Here is a 19,366-nt window from a genome sequence, read left to right on the forward strand (position 1 = left end):
TCAATATCGAAATATCGATATATATCGAAAATTCGACACACACACTACATAATTTTTTTGAATTCAAATTCTTATCAATTATCAATTATCAATTAATTCAATTCTTTCAAATTTAATTCTGCAGAATTCTAATTCCAATTCAATTCTAATTCCGTGTACTGAACGAACCCCAAGAGTTTTTAATTATTATGGAGCCAAAATGAAGGTAAAGTAGCATTTATAGTACTCCATTTAGGTTAAAAGTTTCAGAAATTTGATGTACTAGTTTAGTTTGATGATCTAATAGGAAGATGTAGATGAAGAGGCTAAAACAAGCCTTCACATTTTTCAACTGCGAAAAGATGGATTTATATCGTTTATTGAGGTGAACGCAGACATATCTTCATATACGAACTATACCTTAAAATATCTATCATGGCCCGTTTCGAACAGTTGAAAGATGCGTTGATGAATTTGGGAGTAGTGGGTGATGAAGAAGTAGAAGAAATGATTAAAGAAGTTGGTCTAGACAGAGATGGACAAGTCAGCTACAAAGAAATTGCAAGGATGATGATGGCTTCAATCAGTTGATACTATTTAATTAAATCATCAAAATTGCGTTTTAATAACAGGATGAAGAAAGATGATTTTGCATCACAAAACATTTGTTCACATTTATTTAGATCAGTTTAAATGCAGCAAAACAGCCTTACAATAATTTGATCTCAAGTCTTAACACAGCACAGCTAATAAGGTTCCAACTTGAATCACTAAAACTAATGTAGGATAAAGAAGCATCATTCTATCACACTACAAGCACACATGAATCTATTTAGAAATCACAATGTCACTTCTCAAGACTGATGGAGATGCATGGTGGCGTACGGTGTCAGGATGTGAAGATACCTGCACCGAAATAAAAAGAAAAAAACGATGAGAAGCATAGCATCTGATAACGGATTTACCAATCAGTTAAGACTCCTAGCTTGTATGAGATGCACAACAAAGAGAGCGTTGAGAATCAAACACATTTGATCTCCTTCACTCTCGAGTGTGAGCTTCATACCTGTCTTGAATCATGTTTGTGGTTTCCATAAGGTTGTAATTGTGAGCCCAGTATCTTGTTAAGTTTCAAAGCAAGAAAAGTAAATGTTTTGTTAACATTCTTATTTGTATATGTTAATCAATAGTAACTGTTGATGCACTTCAGCAAATAATTAGCAGGAATGAAAAAATTTACCACCCCATTGCTACCATTTCCATGTACCAAAGAAAAGCACAATTCAGCTTCTTTCTCTTTATTTGGTTAAAAATATGCAGATTAGGCTTTCCAGAATACTTTTGTGTACACATATATGAAGTTAAACTATTTGCAAAGAAAAGATTAAACCACGGCTCTGTTTGCAAAAGCTCTAACAAATCCATATTAAAAAACTTCAAGGAGTAACAGTCGCAAGAAGTGCCATGCTTGTTTTAGAATTTAAATAGTATCAACAAAATAGAAACAGATGTAACCCCAAAATGGGGTCGAAGAATACAGATGAATCTACAGATTAAATTGTGTCTGGTAGCTTCAAATTGTAGAACATAGCAATTAAATGCCATAAACACGCAGCATGATTTTGCATACCTTTTGGGGGTTCAAACAAACATGTATTACAACAATCAATCAACCACGGAAAGCCACTGAACAAACAAACTGGATATTGGATCCATAAGAAAACCAGAAAGACTACAATGCAAGACACCAACAAACTTTTATAGGTCTAGTGGTCTACCATGGTGAACCAGTCCCAGGAAGATATAGAGAGGTTTGTTTTATTTAATCCTCTTTAAATGTGGGAACTATCAGGCATCCAACAGAGTCTTACTTCGGCCGTAGACATGTTACACAAACACAAGTCATCTATTCCCTTCATAATGCAAAATGTTTTAGATTAAGTTTGTATATATGCTCTTCCTCATGAGCATGATGGATATCTCAACGTTCTAAATAGGGGAATCAAGTTCTTAACCAGTCAAGAAAAACTATTTTCTTCAAAGTTCAATTTTCTTCTTCTGTATTACTATATGTCAAGATAAGTAGCAAACGCAATAAACACACAAAGACCACATTTAATTGCTCGAGAAAACAGTGATAGATCAACTACGAAAGCCAACAAATTATGCATTCTATGATTCAGGTTCACTACTTTAGGCCAAATTTCACAACAGACCTCATTCAATTGCTCAATAAAATGGAGATAGATTTTATCCAGTCCATGATTTAGGTTCACCAAATAACACAACAGAACAGCGTTGATACTGAAGGAATAATATTGTATAATTACCGAGGAATCAGGCATCGCGGGAAGGGATCATTCCAGCTTTCCTAGCATAAGCAAAGATCCCACCGGCCTCGATGACAGGGCCAGCATCCCCAATCGGCTTCAGCTTATACTCTTTCCCCGTAGTATGATTGATCAGCTTACTCTCCCCAAGCTCAATCGTCACCACATCCCCAGTCGTACACTCCTCGCACAACCTCCCCTCCGATTCCAGCGGATAAATCTCCCCAGTAGCAACCGAATTCCTAAAGAAAATCCTCGCATACGACTCCGCCACCACCGCCGCCACGCCGGCCGCCCCCAGCGCCACGGGAGCGTGCTCGCGGGACGAGCCGCAGCCGAAGTTATCGCCGCCGATCACGATCGAGTACTTGGTTTTGGTGGCCCCGGGCTCGACGAATCGGGATTCGTATGTGGAGGGGAGGCCGATTAGGGCGTAGGAGCCGAGCTTCTCGTACTCGTCGGGGTTGGAGGGGACGAGGGTGAGGTACTCGGCGGGGGTGGTGTTACTGTTGAGATAGCCGCCATTGTTGTGGGATAGTGAGAGAGATTAAAAATGGAGTAAGATTTATATATAGTGTTCATCTTCTATAATTATTATAAATAAAAATAAGTTTTGGTAACTCTTACAAGTAATAATATTATTTTCAATTTTTAATGCATGAATGGATGTTTTTTTTAATTGTATCACAGCCTTAATCATCTTTTTGATTATCCAATTTCAATTTTTAATTAATTGTATCACAGCCTTAATCATCTTTTGATCATCCAATTTCAAATTTTAATGCATGAATGGCTGTTTTTTTTAATTGTATGACAGCCTTAGTCATCTTTTGATCATCCAATTTGTATAATATCGTTGTAGCATTTACATGGGAAACGGTTCGGTTCTTGTTTATCGAGAATCGAACCTAATTGAAACGAAAAATAAGGTTAAGGTTCGGTTCGGTTATTAAGTTTAAGCTAATCTCAGTTCCGGTTCTAACCGAATAACCGTTATTTTCTAAATATTTAATTTATATATATTTGTTTTAGTTTTATTATTATTGTTTTAGAAAAGTAAAAATTAGTTTGATGAATGATGTTGGTTTATATTGGTTTTGGACTTAGTTTTGTAAATTTTGTTGGAATTTTGGTTTTTGATGATCATGGTTTTTTACTTTTGTCCTTTTGATTTCACGATTTATTACTTAATGTATTATATTGCACTTGAGTTCCCGGTTCCTGAATTCTCATCCCTAATAGCATTTGATAATCAATATTCGCGAATTAATATCCATCACTCATGCATCGTTAATTTAAACAAAGCTATAGTGACTAACGCATTTTTACAATATTCACTTTCCTCCATTTTTTTTTATTAGATAAATGTATTGTAAATTGAGTGGTTAGATTAGAAGGTCACACTGATGAAGGAGTATATTGATAATACTATTTAGGGGTTTGCATGCGACAAAATCACACAAAATCGATTCTAGTATTTAAATCAAAATCAACATTGAATCATAACTTCAAAATTATGCCACAATCAATGACAAATTAAATTCTATTTAGCATTTTCAAGTTAAATCCTCGTGTTGATAATTGTTTTTATTTATTTTGTCCATGAAATGATTTCTCAAACATCTTATTTTGCAAAAGTATATATCCCCCATAAAATTAAAAAACACAAAGGGATTATAAAAAAGCCCATTAAAAATTTTCACAAAAAAAAAAAAATAATCAATTTTGATCAATTTTGTTTTTGCCATAGTTGGGGCCATCATCAAATGCTTATTCCTTCTCGGGCGGGACTAAACCCAAAGCCCCCCCAACCCCTTTTAAAAACACCACCTCGGGCTCGCCTTCCCCCCCACGTTAGTCTTGGACCATGTGAGAACTTAACGAAAGGGTCTTGGACACGGGAAAAAAACGGCCCAACCACTTTGCCCCGTCTTCCCGCAAAAAACATGGACTAGTGTGCCCCCCACGATTTCGGAGCCCGCAAAAGGGGAGTTAAACCGGGAGTACGTCCCCGGGCCCCCGGGGAACCACGTCGCCCTGCCACGCGCATCGACGTGGTCGCTTTTCCTTGCGGAGGCACCCATCTTAGGGCATATGATTCCGATGCCGGCCGGGGGGGTGACGGTAGTGAGGGTTTGCGGAGGGGGGAAGGAAGGCGGGGGACGATGGTGGTTGCGACGATGGATCCCCTTGTTTTTGGTTGCCGGGCGGGTGCGGGGCCCGGGGGAGGTCCTCCGGCCCCAAGGGGGGGTATGAGGGGCAGGGGAAAACGGGCCGGAAGACGAAGAGGAAGGGGGATCCTAGGGGGAGCCGGAAATCCTAACCCCCGGGCGGGCCGGGGGCGCCACCACCGGGCCGGAAAAATTGGGTTTGGATAAGGGCCTTTTGACATTTTTGCCACGCGCGCTCGATAACATATCTTCCCGTTATATGTTCACAAAAAATATGCCTCATTTAGGTTGTCCGCGGCGCCCTCCCATTCGCCCTCCCACGCGCCCTTCCCATGCCACGTCAGCACTAGCCCCTCCCATTCCACTGCCACATCACTAGCCCTTCCCATTGCACTAGCCCTTCCCACTCGCCCTTCCCACAATTAAATTAATTCACAATGTAAATTCACGGAAATAAAATTCGACACGAATACGAACGGGAAATACGAAAATTACATTAAATTACATAATTTAAAAAAATTACATAATTAAAAAAAAAACATAGTAAATAAAATTACATAATCCCCTCCCCCGCTTCCTTCGCCACCCGCGCGCAGCCGATGCCCCATCGGCGACGACAACGGAGGCCGTTCGTGGTAGCCGGGCCACTTCATCGGCTTCGGGAGCTCGGTCGGAACCAAGCCCGCCGGCGTACTCACCGGAAGAGTTGATCTTCGTCCCCCTAGCCGGTCGGACGCCAACCGCAAATTTTTGCGAGTCCTTGATCGGGGAAATGCCTACCGGTCAAACTCTTTGATCCCGTCTTTGTCGGGAATGGCCAAGGATTGTCTCCGCACATCATCCTCGGACATGCCGCGCATACCATGCGCATGTTGTTTTGAGATGAGGCAAAACGACAAAGCTTAGCGCCTCAACCGACCACTGCTTCCGGCATATCTCGGGATGCGAGGCTTCGCCCCAGGGGTTTTGGGGGCCCAGAGGCGGCCGATGCGAGCGACATTCGGTCAACATACGGCTCGTCCGGAGGGATCCTCTAACACCGACTCAGCCTTGGGAGCGGCATTTTCCCACACGCCCGATCGCCTCCGCTCGCCCTCATCCACACCCTCCTCCCTCCCTCCCCCCGGGGTGAGGGAAAAGCTCGGACTTGCCTTGCCCCTACCCGCGCTCCCGGGGCCGTGGGGCCTGCTTTTTCTCCGGCCCCCTTACAGCCCCGCCCCCCCCTGGAGTCCACGGATCGGCGATGCCCTGATCCTTCAAAGAGTAATGTCTCGATGCCGGCGACAGTCTCCGAACAAGGGGAGTCATCGGCCAACAAATCTATATCGAGTTAAAATAAGCACACTGCCCAGAAATTCATAGTAATTAATTTCATATCGTTTGAGCATCTATATGATATAGTATCAAAAATCTAAAAATAAAAATTTTATTTTTATTTTCATCAATATGCGCCTTCGGAAGGTGGAAATGTAATTAATCACCATTTTTTAACCAATATAAATAAGATAAAAAGCCCCACTACAAGAGTATAGTACTGCACTTAAAAGGTCAACAAATTCCTAATTTCTGCAAAACACTTTATAAACAATTCCTGTGAAAAAAGTGAAACCTCTCTCCATCCACCCAAAGGACAAAAAGGGACCTAAATAAGAAAGAGAGCCTCTAACGCATTGCTAAAAAATTATATACACATTAAATATATGATGTGTCTAACTGCTTGGCAGGTAGAATAAGAGGAGATGAATTACACATATTTTCTTAGTTTGATATCACCTTCTTCCTTTTGCTTCTTTTGTTGGAGAGTTGCGTGTGCTACCACCACCCAGTGCCGCTGCTGCAGACTCCACATGAGTCAGGAGATACTCATATATCTTCTTTCGTATCCGATCGATCGTCTCTGTGGGTATGGGAGGTGGCTCTTCCTCCTTACTTGATCCTATTTCATCTAACCAGTCATTCACACTCTTCAGCTGACTCAACATTCCAGCTATCTGACTGTTATCTGACAAAGCCGATGTGTCCACATCATAATCCAAGAATCTCTCCACAAATCCCAAGAACCAATCTTGAGACTCCAACTGCAGCTTCTCAGAGAGCTCTGCAGCCTCATCAAGGCCATCTCCTTTAGCCCACTCTATCGGAGGCGAATTTCTCACGCTCTGACCGACAGCCACCCCGTCAATCGGCTTGCGCAGTGCCCCAGCTAAAGCATTCTTGGAATTTGCTGTCTGCCGGGGTTTTGAAAGAGCTTTTGGAGCTGCTGCTGTATTCTTAGCAGAGGTTTCAAGGACTATTACAGGTTGGCTACCTGTATTTGTCTTTGAAACTGGAGAGGGAGCCGATGATGCAACCGGGCTGAGGCTGCCAGGTTTTCTGTACACCGTGAAGGAAACCAAATTGGTAGCTAATGCAGCATTAACCCAAGAAGCAGCTTGTTTACTCCCATCTGAAGTCACCTTTAATGCCTCTTCAGGTGGACTTTCTTCGTTATCTGGATCATGAGAGAGAATTTTCAATAAAGAATCTGCAACAAGGTGCACTTTGCTCAGCCGTGCATGCAGATGTAAGAACTGATCCACTGCAGGCTGTGGGCTATCTTCTTTGGCAGACAAACTCAACTCAGAATATGTGCTGCCAAGTAAATGCAATGGATGAGTGAACTTTAGTTATACTATCTCAAGGCTCTCCGTGATAAGAAAATATGATAATATGCGTACATCATGTAGAGCAATCAAGTACTAGATAGATGGACTCTGATCCCCAGGAAATTGCACAAACAAGTGCATCATATCTCAAATTAATTGTGGAAAGTTACTGGATCATAGGTTCAAGCACAATCATTTTCTTAATGCTACCTCAGCAATATTGCAAGATACATAATAAACAGAATTCAGATATGAGTGCTTGTCACCTTGTCGAAAAAAGGATAACCGGGAGAATAGCAGTGTGCAGGACAGTTTTCATACTAATGATTAAGGAAACATCAAATTCTATAGTTTAATTTCTTTTCACAATGATACTGTACTCTAAAAACAGGGTAAGTTGTTTCTAGGATTAGTGAAAGCATCCTGATCGTGTACAAGAGAAGTGACTAAGATTAGATCGAACCACATACTTTTACACCTGTCCATCGCTCTGATTTTATGGTACAGGGTTCAAGGAGCTGGGATTATAAGAGTTGAAACCACAAGCTTGATACGGTCTTCTTGAATTTTGGTAATTAAGCAAAAGAGCCATACTTCCATGAAGAGCTTTTCTCTTTCATTTAAAGAAAATGGATACAGAACTCAAAGAAATGAAACTGTAGAATGGAGATATATCCCTAGATCAATGACAACATAGTCACATAGTACTAATTACTACCGCAGGCAATGTTCTGGTCTCTTTGGTTAGAAAGAACTGAGAGAACCTTTGAAGATTGTGAGGTGCCTACCTTTGAGGACGTGTATGATTAGATTTAAGGTTGCTTAGTGGATAGCAACACAAAGAACTCAAAAACCTTCATTGTATCAGACATATCAGAGATTGGAGAATCACACTGTAGCATGACTCATTGTTCCAATGGGAACCCCATTGAACTTAATAACTTAATCGAGGCAGCTTTTTGTTACTATTATAAAGAACAGATTTGGATATAACTAAGCATATTTTTCATTTGAAATTTCGTTCAAATTCAAAGGTCTTTTAGTGTCAATTCAGCATTAAAACAGTAGGGTTTCAAGTTAAGTATCATAAAGAACACTAAGCTTCCTTTCTATTGAAACTATACAAAATATACAGTGTGTTAAATCGTGTTTTTGGCTCCTATAAAGATCAACCACTGAAAACATAAAGGAACTGAATAATTTTACTATTATTAGTCTATACCTGCTTACCTTTTCAGGCTTCTAAGCCTTATAATGCTTCCTAAGTATAACCCCACAACTTAACTCTTCATTTTTCTAAAAATATAGTAGTATCAAGAATCTCCAGATTTCTCATGAGCGATCCTTTGTCCCGGAAAAACAAAAATACAGCTAGAAACTTATATTCAGGCTTAAAGAAAGTTCTTTGCATTTAGAATCAAAACAGTCGCCAGGTTAGGAACTGGCGCTCATAATGGGTCAAATATTACAAAACATAGCTAGAAAACATTTATAATCATCTAACATGTGTAGTGTCTGGAAGCATTTAGTCATGACAAATTCTGTTGGTAGCCATATGCTCAAACTGCGATAGAAGTGAGATGCCTAACAATACTTGACCCGAACAAAAAATTTCCTAAATGCACATGACTAGAGAAAATTTGAATTCCATATAGTACGGTAGGTATTTGTGCAATCACAATATTATAAATATGTAATATATGTTGGTTTTTCTCATATATGTGCAATCTCAAAATACATAGTTTGATGGAGTAAGTTGTTTTTTCTTTTATAAAGACAATACCTTAAGCATCCAAGCAGAGTTTCAGCAATTGACGCCTCTTGCATTGCTTCTACAGCAGCCGTCTGTGCCGAATCCCTGTGCTTCAAGACTTCCTGTTATCCAGGTCAGAAAGTTTCACAATCAGAAATAAAAAAAGTATTCCCCGGAAATCTAACAAAGAAGCTCATGCGAATTAGCCGGTAAGGATAATATACATCTCAAGCATTTCTCATGAATGGAAAACCTTAAGCTAAGAGAATCTCCACGAGTCCCAACAGATTCCAAATTATTATGAGCATATTGCATACATTCAATTTCAGTGTGTAGTAAAATTTGTCATTACAGTACAACTAAAAGCCACCATCAGCACCTATAACTTATGTCCAACAGAAAGGCATACAATATAAGACCTCATAACTCTTTCTAACAGATTGTTTACAGATATTACACACACTGGTGAAAACTTGGTCATAAATTAACTGGATCATATTCTAGAAAGTCATCAGACCTAGGCCCCTGTTAAAAAATATTGAAACAAACAAGGTATCGCACCTTCCCAAGCTTTGCAAGAGTAGATGGCAGTGAGGCCCACGAAACATTTGCTTCGGTCAGTCGCCGATTACTAACAGAAACCTTGACCAAATTTCCTGGCAGTCCATTCTTAGCAACTTCTAAAGATAAATTCTTTCCCATAGAAATTCGTGCAGATGCCTTAACAGCACCAGGTGCATCCCCATTAACAGAAGCCTTCTTGACAGATGCATTAACGTTGCTTTCATCTCTGGTATATTTTGAAGGCTTGCTATCTTCTTTAGATGGCAATCTCTCGCTCACTGATTTTCTTGGTGCCTACACGGTGAAGAATAACATGGCTAATGTAAGAAATATTATTTGTGAAAAAATAATTCACACCATATTTAACATGAAGAGAAGCAGATGAAATAAGGACAAAAGCCTTAAAAATGAGAAAAATCTGGGGCTTAATTTCTGATTCTTCCAGGAAACGAAGGGAGAGAGAGAGAGAGAGATACTCACGGAGTTACTTCTTACATCTGGCTTAATTTCCTGCCTGTGAACTTTCAGTCTGGGGCTCTCCCTATTCTTGGCATCCATATTCCCTTCCCAGCTTTTTCTCAATACTTTTGGCCCCAATTCAAGTCCTTGAACAATATTCTTCATCAAGTTCCCATTAGAGACCTTCTTCCCACTCGAATATGCCCCACGAAGAGGGCTAGGCTTTTCCTTCGACCCCGAAACACCACTCGCCTTCTCCAACCTCTCCAGCCCCTTGATCTTCGCCTGATTCCTAACACCACTGGAGAACTTTTCAAAAGACGTCGGCAGCGAGTAACAGCTGGTGGGAGACGAGGGTATCGACCTTGAGACTGAGGACTTCACCTTACCACCAACAGACTCCCTCTTCACATCCACAGCCAAAGAAAGCTTCGACAGCTGAGACTTGGATCGAGCCAATCCACGAGCCTTCTTCAAACCAGCATCCAATGGCGAAGGATTCGATTTCCCATCCCTCAGCCCTACATTGCCCGATGAGATGGACCCTGATCTACTCTTATCTATTGATCTAGAAGGATTGCCATTATTGTTCAAGAATCCTAAAGAGTGAGTGGCAACTATATCCTCAGGGGTTCCTACACACGGGTGGCGGCCCGGCACCGGCCTAACGCCTCTGAGAATGGGCACAGGGGAGGCGGCCTCGAGCCTCTCAACATGAACAAACTGACCCAATTGAATCTTATCGCTAAGAATTAGATCATCATGCTCATCAGGCAAAGACACGTAAGTAGCATGTGAGGAGTCGGATACCTTGAGGTAAAAGCCTTGATTGGGGAAGAGCTCGCCGGCGGCAAGCGCCGGGACGATGCTGACGACCTGCAGCAGCGATGAGCGGTGCTCCCCGGCGACCTTGACGTCCGTGTTCACGTGCTCAAGTAGCTTTAGCAAAACCCCGGGGATTAAAGTTGCCATTTTTCACTCACAAGCCAACCTCAAATGCATTTATGGTTGTTGACAACCGAAAAACAGCAATTAATTTCTTCATTCAAAGATGCATATGGATCAGCCAAATCTGCGGTGATTCTTCATTGCTGGGAAAACAATACCTAATTTATTGTGGTGTTACTAAAAGGGCATTTGTGAATTAGATGAAGAGGCAAATGCATTTCAAAGGCGTCAGCCCTGATTGGAAAAATTAATAAAATAAGGTTTGGAAGCAAGACAAATAAAATAGGCTAACAAACAGCATGCAATAGTGAAGAGTATGAATGATTGGTGCAGACATCCTTTTTTTCTGGTTTCAGTTAGATTATCTGACTTACAACTCACTGCGTGTTGTGTGCGTATATTCATACGTACTACTCCCTCCGTCCCGCAAAAAATGTCACACTTGAGACGACACAGGATTTTAGGAGGTTTTATTTTATGTGTTAAAAGGAGAGAGAAAATATAATTTTTAGAGGGAACATCTTTTTAGGTTCACATTGTCAAAGTATCATTTTAGGTCCGTGAACTTTGAAAATATCATTTTAGGTCCGTGAACTACAAGTTAATATCATTTGAGGTATTTTGAATTTTTTTTGGACGAAAAAGCCCTTAAGGCCTTCAAAGGACAATTTAGACAATACTTTCGCTACTCATTTTGCGTCCAAGACCTAGACTCCAACAATATTTTTACTACTATTTAATTCAGTTATCATCCAAATTGAATTTAAATATAATTAAAATTTGCCATAAAAAATATGTGTTAGTTTTCCAATTATTAGATGACTAATTATTTAATAATAGTGAATTGGGACTTGATACTTTATTTTATTTTTTCAATCTAAACTGCATTTTAATAACTTGCAATAGGTGATGAGTGAATTCTATTTAGTTTATTTATTTTGAAATTGGATAGCTATTAATTTGGATTGTCATTTGGAGATAAATTTCAAAATGGAGATCAATTAACATCTAAACTGAATTTAAATATAAAAATGTGCCGTTAAAAATAGTTGGATTCTATGTCTCTGACGCAAGATGATTAGCGAAAGAATTGTCCAAATTGATCTTTGAAGGTCTTAAGGGCATTTTCGTCCAAAAAAAATCCAAAATACCTCAAATAATATTAACCCATAGTTGATGGACCTAAAATGATATTTTCAAAGTTTACGGATCTAAAATGATACTTTGGCAAAGTTCGTGGACTTAAAAAGATGTTCCCTCTAATTTTTATATTCATGTGAGAGAAAGCTTTTTCTAAAAAGGAAAATATGACATCTTTTGTGGGACAAACTAAAAAGAAAAGTGTGACATTTTTTTTGAGACGGAGAGAGCAGTATATTTTTTCTTAGTGGAGTAGAATATTTTATACTTCTACTTAGTAAAAGAGTGAAATAAGAGTAGCATGGTATTGATAGCTTGGATCAATTATTGGTCAACGTTTGCGGCAATTAAAATAGTCTATTGGAATTCCGTCACCTATAGGAAGACTTTCGGCCTTAATTCGCAAATCCGATTGAGCACGATTAATCGAATTTCGTCAAAGGCAGATTCGGTACACACGTGCTCAAACAAAAAAAAATTAGTCTATTGGAATCCATCTAATCAATCAAAATCATCCTTTTCCTATCTTTTGCAAATGGAATTTTGGTATTCGATTTGGGGACTTGGATCTCCTACTGTGCATTTTTTTATTTTCTCTTATTCATAAATTGGTGACTTTGATCTACACAGCATCTCTTGTTGTTCATTTTGCCACAATAGGGGATCCAAGCTCTCAATTTGGCCCTGGAGTTTGGTACGAGTGTCGTTTTCACTCGTTGCAGTAGTGCATACTAATATGAACATATGACTTTGTTTGTGCAATTGTTGCGCGTGTGTGAATTGTCTGATTTTGGATGTTATTTATATGAGGTGAAGCATGATTTTAGGGATTAAATTATTGCATGGCTTCAGTGCAAATTATTTTATTTTTTCCAGTACGAGTGGAGTAAAAAATATGGATATATGTATTTTTGGAGAGAAAGAAATAATATATTGACTTCAATTAAAAATTAACCATTGGTCGACAATGTCCAATTAATTAACTTTACGCTACTACATCGTTCGATAGAGTTATTTTTCAATTAAACATTTATGAAAACTCTGCTGAAAAAGAAAACGGATGAAATAGCATTATGTATCTCCAACAACTTTCCATTTTTGGTAAAAAAAAAGAGGCTTACTCAATAGTTATAAATTACCTTTTCGTATCTCTTTATTTACAAATGAATCATAGGCATGACCTACTATAAAACAATCATATGGACTAATTATTAAGTCTCTGTCTGCACAAAGCAACAAACTTCACGTTGCTCATTTTTTGTGAATGGAATTAGTTTTTTCAAGTATTTGTCATTGAAAAAAATCCATTTTTTACTTCGTGAAGCTATATCTATATATTTGACAAATTATTTTTCATATGATCATGCATTTTTGTAATAGTAGGATAAACTATAAATTGGAATGGTGGACTGTAGGGGTTTTTCCGGTTCTTCATATATATTTAAAGATTTAATTACCTTTCGTTGTATTTTGTTTCTTGTAGAGGGAACCTTTTATTTTCGTTACGCGAAATACTATACTGCAATAATATGGATGGTAGCAATAATTGGGATATATTTTAATAATATTAATAAATAAAATAGTAGGGAGTAATTGATTTGAGTTAATGTACCAATTCAATTTATAGTATACTATAATTTTCTGCCCATTCTCATAGATTAGAATTTTATTTGTTAATGAATTGGTAGTTTCTGCATAAATTCGAATTGATATTTTCGTTGCATTTGTTATTAATAATAATACATGTGATGGAAAAATCTCAACCATTTAATTAAAACCGAAGGATATGTGCCAAGTTAAAAAAAATCGAATTTAATTTGCAAACCCACTTAAATTAACTAGACAAACATTGATGAATCAAGAAATTACCTAATTAGATTGAATAGCAGCTATAGTTTGGTGCCTACAGTTAACAGAAAGTTCAAAACAAATACTCCATGTACGTTATCCACTACTTATCGAGATTCTATTAGAAATCAAGTACATGTAGCAATCTAGCCTTTTGTTAAGGCCATCCGCATCCGTGTCTCAATACCGTCTTTTAATCGTTCCATCTTTTCATTATTTATGGGCCCCACTGCACTTTTTACCCCATCTTTTAACTAAGAGACATCATTCATCCCTTAACTATTCATGGGCCCCACCTGCACTCATCCATCTCGTAACCATCTCATCTCTTAACTATTCATTCAATTTCATTTTTATTTTTATTTCCAACAAATTCAATTAATAAAAACACACTTCATTAAATAAAAGAAAAATACAATTTAAAATCCTAAAAAAATATAAAAAAACACATAATTAAAATCCTAAAAAAACAAAAAAAAAACACATAATTAAAATCCTAAAAAAACAAAAAAAAAATAAATTAAAATACTAGAAATTAAAAATGGCACCCTTAAATTCTAAAAAAAAATCAGAAAAAAACATTAAAAAACGGTTATTTTTTTTATTCATATTTTAAAAAAAAGTAGCAAAAAATCGACGGCCACTCGCGGGCCGGTGAATGGGCGTCACGCCGCACACCAAAGCTCTCCACATGGCGCTGGCGCGTGGCGAGACAGCCCGCCAACCGTCCCTCAACCCCGAGCATCCGCAATGGTTAATAGGCCAGCCATAGGCCAGCCATTCTCTCCCCTGCCACGTCAGCAACACTCAAAAAATCACCTGCCACATCAAATTTAGGCCAGCCGCAATAAAAATAATTCAAAATACACTACATTTACGGAATTAAAATACGGAATTAAATTTACGACACATATACGGGAAAATTCATTAAATGCATTTAAAAAAAGTTACATAGATTAAAAAAAAAATTACAAAAATAATAAAGAAAAAAAACTATCGCCGAGTCCTCCGTGCCCACAACTCTTCAATTATATCCTTTTGGAGTTGAATATGAGCTTCAACTTGGCGCATGTTGGCAAATTCCTTGAGGCGGCCGGCTTCATCGAGAGGTACCGGCGTACACTAGGGGTGGCCGCTCCGTGGCTTGGACCGGCTTCATCGTCACCGACCCAACTAGTCCGCTTGTACGCCTTCGTCTTCGACAATCATGTTGTGCATGATAATGCAGGCGTACATTATTTCGGAAACGCATCCGACATCCCACAAACGCGTGGGACCCTTAATTGCCGCCCATCGAGACCGGAGCACACCAAATGCGCGCTCCACGTCCTTGCGCGCCGACTCCTGTCGTTGCGCAAAGTAGGCCTTCCTTTCATCGCTTGTTTGTCGGATCGTCTTCACAAAGACCGGCCACCGAGGGTATATCCCATCCGCCAAGTAGTAGCCCATATCATGCCGGTTGCCGTTGGCAACAAAAGAGACGGCTGGACCGACGCCCGGCACTTCTCGTTGAAGAGGGGAGACGAGTTGAGGACGTTGAGGTCGTTGTTCGACCCGGCTACCCCAAAATACGCGTGACCATTGCGGATGCTCTTAAGGCCATCCGCATCCGTGTCTCAATACCGTCTTTTAATCGTTCCATCTTTTCATTATTTATGGGCCCCACTGCACTTTTTACCCCATCTTTTAACTAAGAGACATCATTCATCCCTTAACTATTCATGGGCCCCACCTGCACTCATCCATCTCGTAACCATCTCATCTCTTAACTATTCATTCAATTTCATTTTTATTTTTATTTCCAACAAATTCAATTAATAAAAACACACTTCATTAAATAAAAGAAAAATACAATTTAAAATCCTAAAAAAATATAAAAAAACACATAATTAAAATCCTAAAAAAACAAAAAAAAAACACATAATTAAAATCCTAAAACAAAAAAAAAAAAAAATTTAAAATACTAGAAATTAAAAATGGCACCCTTAAATTCTAAAAAAAAAATCAGAAAAAAACATTAAAAAACGGTTATTTTTTTTATTCATATTTTAAAAAAAAGTAGCAAAAAATCGACGGCCACTCGCGGGCCGGTGAATGGGCGTCACGCCGCACACCAAAGCTCTCCACATGGCGCTGGCGCGTGGCGAGACAGCCCGCCAACCGTCCCTCAACCCCGAGTTAAGTGACGAGACGGAGCACCCACAGGTTGTTCATTTCTAGCGCGATAGCATGTGCATGAAGAATGGAGATGCACATAGTATTTTTATGTGCCTCTATATATCTAAACCATAATTTTTAATTAATAAAAATTATATAAATACAATATATTCCCAAATTCCTAATTCTGGATTTTATTTCATGGTGTCAGTGTGTAATTATTTATTTATTTTAGTGAGATAATTCTCTATGTTACATTCATCACGTATGGACTTTTACAGTTTTACTACTGTCATAATAATGAATAAATCGATAGTAATTTATCGTTTAAAATATTGTATCATTGGATGGTATACTTATTTCTAATTAATTTGATATGGTGTTCCCAAGTTCACTCTTTATTGCAAAATTATAGAAATAGACCAAATTTAAGTTTTTAGATCTAGTTTTTTATGGATGAGATGAACAAATGTAGTATAAATTATTTTCGTCTTTATCACGAGCCTATCATATTTCAGCCTGGGATAAATAAGTCATAACATATTAGGAGAATTTATCTTCATTCCAGAATATATATTACTCTCTCCGTCCCATCTAAGTTGAGTCATATTCCTCTCTGGGATGTCCTAACTAAGTTGAGTAATTTCCTTTTTTAACAGATAACAAAACATCCAATCATTCTTACTTTATTCTACCATCTACTTTAATCTCTCTTTATCTTTCCTACTTTATTCCACTCTACTTCTTTTCAACACAATTTCTTAATCTTCATGTCCAAAAGATTTGTCTCAACTTAATTGGGACGGAGAGAGTACTTCATTCAAATATGTCTTTACTTCATTCCAATAGGATTATTACTTCATTTCAGTGCGTACATGTTGTTTCGCCGTCGCGTACCGTTTCTCTCTGCAATGTCTATCACCGCTGCCACGACACTGATAACAAAATGGAACGATAATCTCATTGAATGGTGTAATAAGCACATCGAATGTTGTAATAAACTATTTGAATGAAGTATGTGCAGAGGGTTGTCGAGTTGAGTGGGAGCGAGGGAGGCGATCGGCCAGCGACATGCAGACGAGGGTGGTCTCGTGCATGCCGCCGGTCCCGGCGAACCCCAGAAAATCGCGCATGTTCAGTGGAAGGGTCGGAGCTAGGGATGTCAATCTAACCTGAAACCCACGGGTCGACCCGAATTACCTGGTAAAATCATAGGGCTAGGGCCGAAAAATCGCAACTCATATTCAGAAGTGGGCTCTGTCTCTCTTACTTTACCATTTCTCCACTTTAACTATTTATTATCACTTTTATAAAACGAGTGCAGAAACGGAAGTGTGACTCCTAATGGGGGACGGAGGGAGTAATTAAAATTTTGGATTATATATACTTATATGAAGTATATATGGTAATATCAATATTAAATACAACATTGATATGCAGAATATTCAATATATGGTAATTATGTCTTCTCTCTCAAATTGAAAGTTAGAGTTATATGAAATGCATGATTTCCATTTAATTGTAGTCGATTCATATGTGCTATTAATTAAATGATATGTTTATCTATTTTGTTTCAATTTTCAATTGCCATTATTTTCTTTCTCTTGATCATTTTTATAATACTCTACTATTTGCGACAATCTTTTTTTTTTTAATAATTTAGAATATTGGATTGGGTAGAAAGTATAACATATAAGATTACTATTGATCCGAATAGCCCGTGGGTTAGCTCGAAACCCGGAGATTTAGGGTTAGGGCCGAAAATTTATAACCCGAAAAATTCACAGACCGAATAACCCGCACCCAAATAGCCCGACAACCCTAGTGGATTGGCCCGAACCCGAGCGGGTTAGCCACATTGATATCCCTAGTCGGAACGATCTCGCGGCGATGTGAAAACGAGAAGGGACTCGTCCACGCCGCCGGCTAAGACCGCGGCGTCGATCTTCTTCACCAAACACGACGGACGACGGCGGTGGAAGGAAACGAAGGCCGCTGCTCGTCCGAGAGCAGCGGAAACCCTAACCCTAATCGGAACCCTAACCCTAATCGAACCCAGCCACGCGACGCGAGACCGGAGCTGCACCGTGTTGAGCGGTTGCCGCTGGTTTATGCGAGGTCGTCGGGGCGGAGGGAGGTCGCCGGAGAAACGCGGCTCTCGCCGCGTTCTGGTTGATGTCGATGGAGGGAGATAACCGCGTTTATACGCCGGAAAAAAGGGGGGAAAGGAAGCAGCTGCGTCTCCAGCGCGGGCTGTCAGTGATCATCGGACGACGAAATGGCCGTTCCGGCAAGCCAATCGCCGGCAAATCTTCGTCGTCGATGATCATGCGAACCTTGGTCTCGAGATAACGATGAATGATTATTGTAATGATTATTTGATTCCTAAATTAAAAGATATCATTGAAAATAATATTATTTAATGAAATAAAATATTTTGGGAAGATTTTCTTAGATTTTAGGAATATTTTATTATTTTCTATATCTATAGAATATTTTATATCCTAGATGATATAGATAAGAATAATTTAATAGTTTCATAATTATTATATATCTAGAATCCTAATTAGGATAAATATGTAAGATTACATTAAATAATATAATTATTTTCTTCCTAATCTTGAACATGGATTTAAATTTGAATTTAATTTTTCATGTCTAATTAAGATTTAAATAATGAAATTTATTTTAGATATATCTTATAGAAAGACATGAATAAGAATTAAATTCTAGAATTAATTAATTCATAAACTAAGATACTTAAAGATAATAAAATATTTAATTATCCAGTCAATTAAATACCAACAATTTCGAGATGAACAAGCGGGATTACACTTTTGGTCGGGAAATGGATCGAGCTTCACGAAGGGAGAACCCTACGGTTCAGCACAGTTTATACGAGCCTGGGCACCCACTCCGCTCTAAGCCGTAGGAAAGAAAGGCGCCGAACCCAAATACAGCCTAAGAATGCCAGAAAGCAAAGGTTAAGAAGAAGAAGGCCGAAGGAGAAGCATAGACTGAAAATGCTTCAAATGGGAGTAGAAGGTCATTTGAAGCCGACTGTTCTAAAAAGAGTAAGGCCATGCATGCACTTATGCCCAAAAGAGGTCAGCCGCTCAGTTTCGGCGATCTTACCATACGCAAGTTATCGAAGTTACTAGAGAAACCGATCATATATGTTTTGATCCCGACTTAATGCAGGTGACAAGATAGTTGGCATGATCAAAAGGAGATCGGTGTCCAGCCCCGGGCTACGCTACTAAAGTGGGACATGTTACTGGTGAGTTTAGACATTTATTTACGTTTTAGCAGTTGATAGATTTTGATTTTGAATGTTTTGTTGATACCTTCTTTTTAGAAGAAATTTATTCA

At 38.8% G+C, this 19,366-nt stretch overlaps 2 protein-coding genes across 3 annotated transcripts; both read right to left on the minus strand.

The window, feature by feature from the left end:
- Positions 1 to 626: 626 nt before the first annotated feature.
- Positions 627 to 5,331, minus strand: LOC125220417 (3-isopropylmalate dehydratase small subunit 1-like). The gene is made up of 3 exons (XM_048122589.1): positions 5,261 to 5,331; positions 2,310 to 2,815; positions 627 to 885 (listed from the first exon to the last, which is right to left on the minus strand). Exons 1-2 carry the CDS (start codon positions 5,329 to 5,331, stop codon positions 2,317 to 2,319), a joined length of 570 nt encoding a protein of 189 aa, XP_047978546.1. The 3' UTR covers positions 627 to 885; positions 2,310 to 2,316.
- Positions 5,332 to 5,981: 650 nt separating this feature from the next.
- LOC125218916 lies at positions 5,982 to 11,148 on the minus strand. 2 transcript variants are annotated; one of them, XM_048120721.1, is made up of 4 exons: positions 9,938 to 11,148; positions 9,440 to 9,736; positions 8,909 to 9,000; positions 5,982 to 7,111 (listed from the first exon to the last, which is right to left on the minus strand). In XM_048120721.1, exons 1-4 carry the CDS (start codon positions 10,871 to 10,873, stop codon positions 6,250 to 6,252), a joined length of 2,187 nt encoding a protein of 728 aa, XP_047976678.1. In that variant the 5' UTR covers positions 10,874 to 11,148; the 3' UTR covers positions 5,982 to 6,249. The 2 variants fall into 2 exon arrangements, with proteins under 2 accessions (XP_047976678.1, XP_047976677.1); XM_048120720.1 differs by having other exon boundaries at positions 9,923 to 11,148.
- Positions 11,149 to 19,366: the final 8,218 nt, after the last annotated feature.

Source organism: Salvia hispanica, chromosome 4 (genome assembly GCF_023119035.1).
Source record: "Salvia hispanica cultivar TCC Black 2014 chromosome 4, UniMelb_Shisp_WGS_1.0, whole genome shotgun sequence".
Lineage (NCBI taxonomy): Eukaryota > Viridiplantae > Streptophyta > Magnoliopsida > Lamiales > Lamiaceae > Salvia > Salvia hispanica.

Excerpts from the sequence above, each read along its gene's own strand:
- LOC125218916 (XM_048120720.1), bottom strand. The coding sequence starts at position 10,873 with ATGGCAACTTTAATCCCCGGGGTTTTGCTAAAGCTACTTGAGCACGTG. Across the intron at positions 9,737-9,922 it reads CAGATGTAAGAAGTAACTCC|GCACCAAGAAAATCAGTGAG; the intron begins GTGAGTATCTCT and ends TTCACCGTGTAG. Across the intron at positions 7,112-8,908 it reads ACTCTGCTTGGATGCTTAAG|CACATATTCTGAGTTGAGTT; the intron begins GTATTGTCTTTA and ends TTTACTTGGCAG.
- LOC125220417 (XM_048122589.1), bottom strand. The coding sequence starts at position 5,331 with ATGTCCGAGGATGATGTGCGGAGACAATCCTTGGCCATTCCCGACAAA. Across the intron at positions 2,816-5,260 it reads GGGATCAAAGAGTTTGACCG|TAACACCACCCCCGCCGAGT; the intron begins GTAGGCATTTCC and ends CTATCTCAACAG.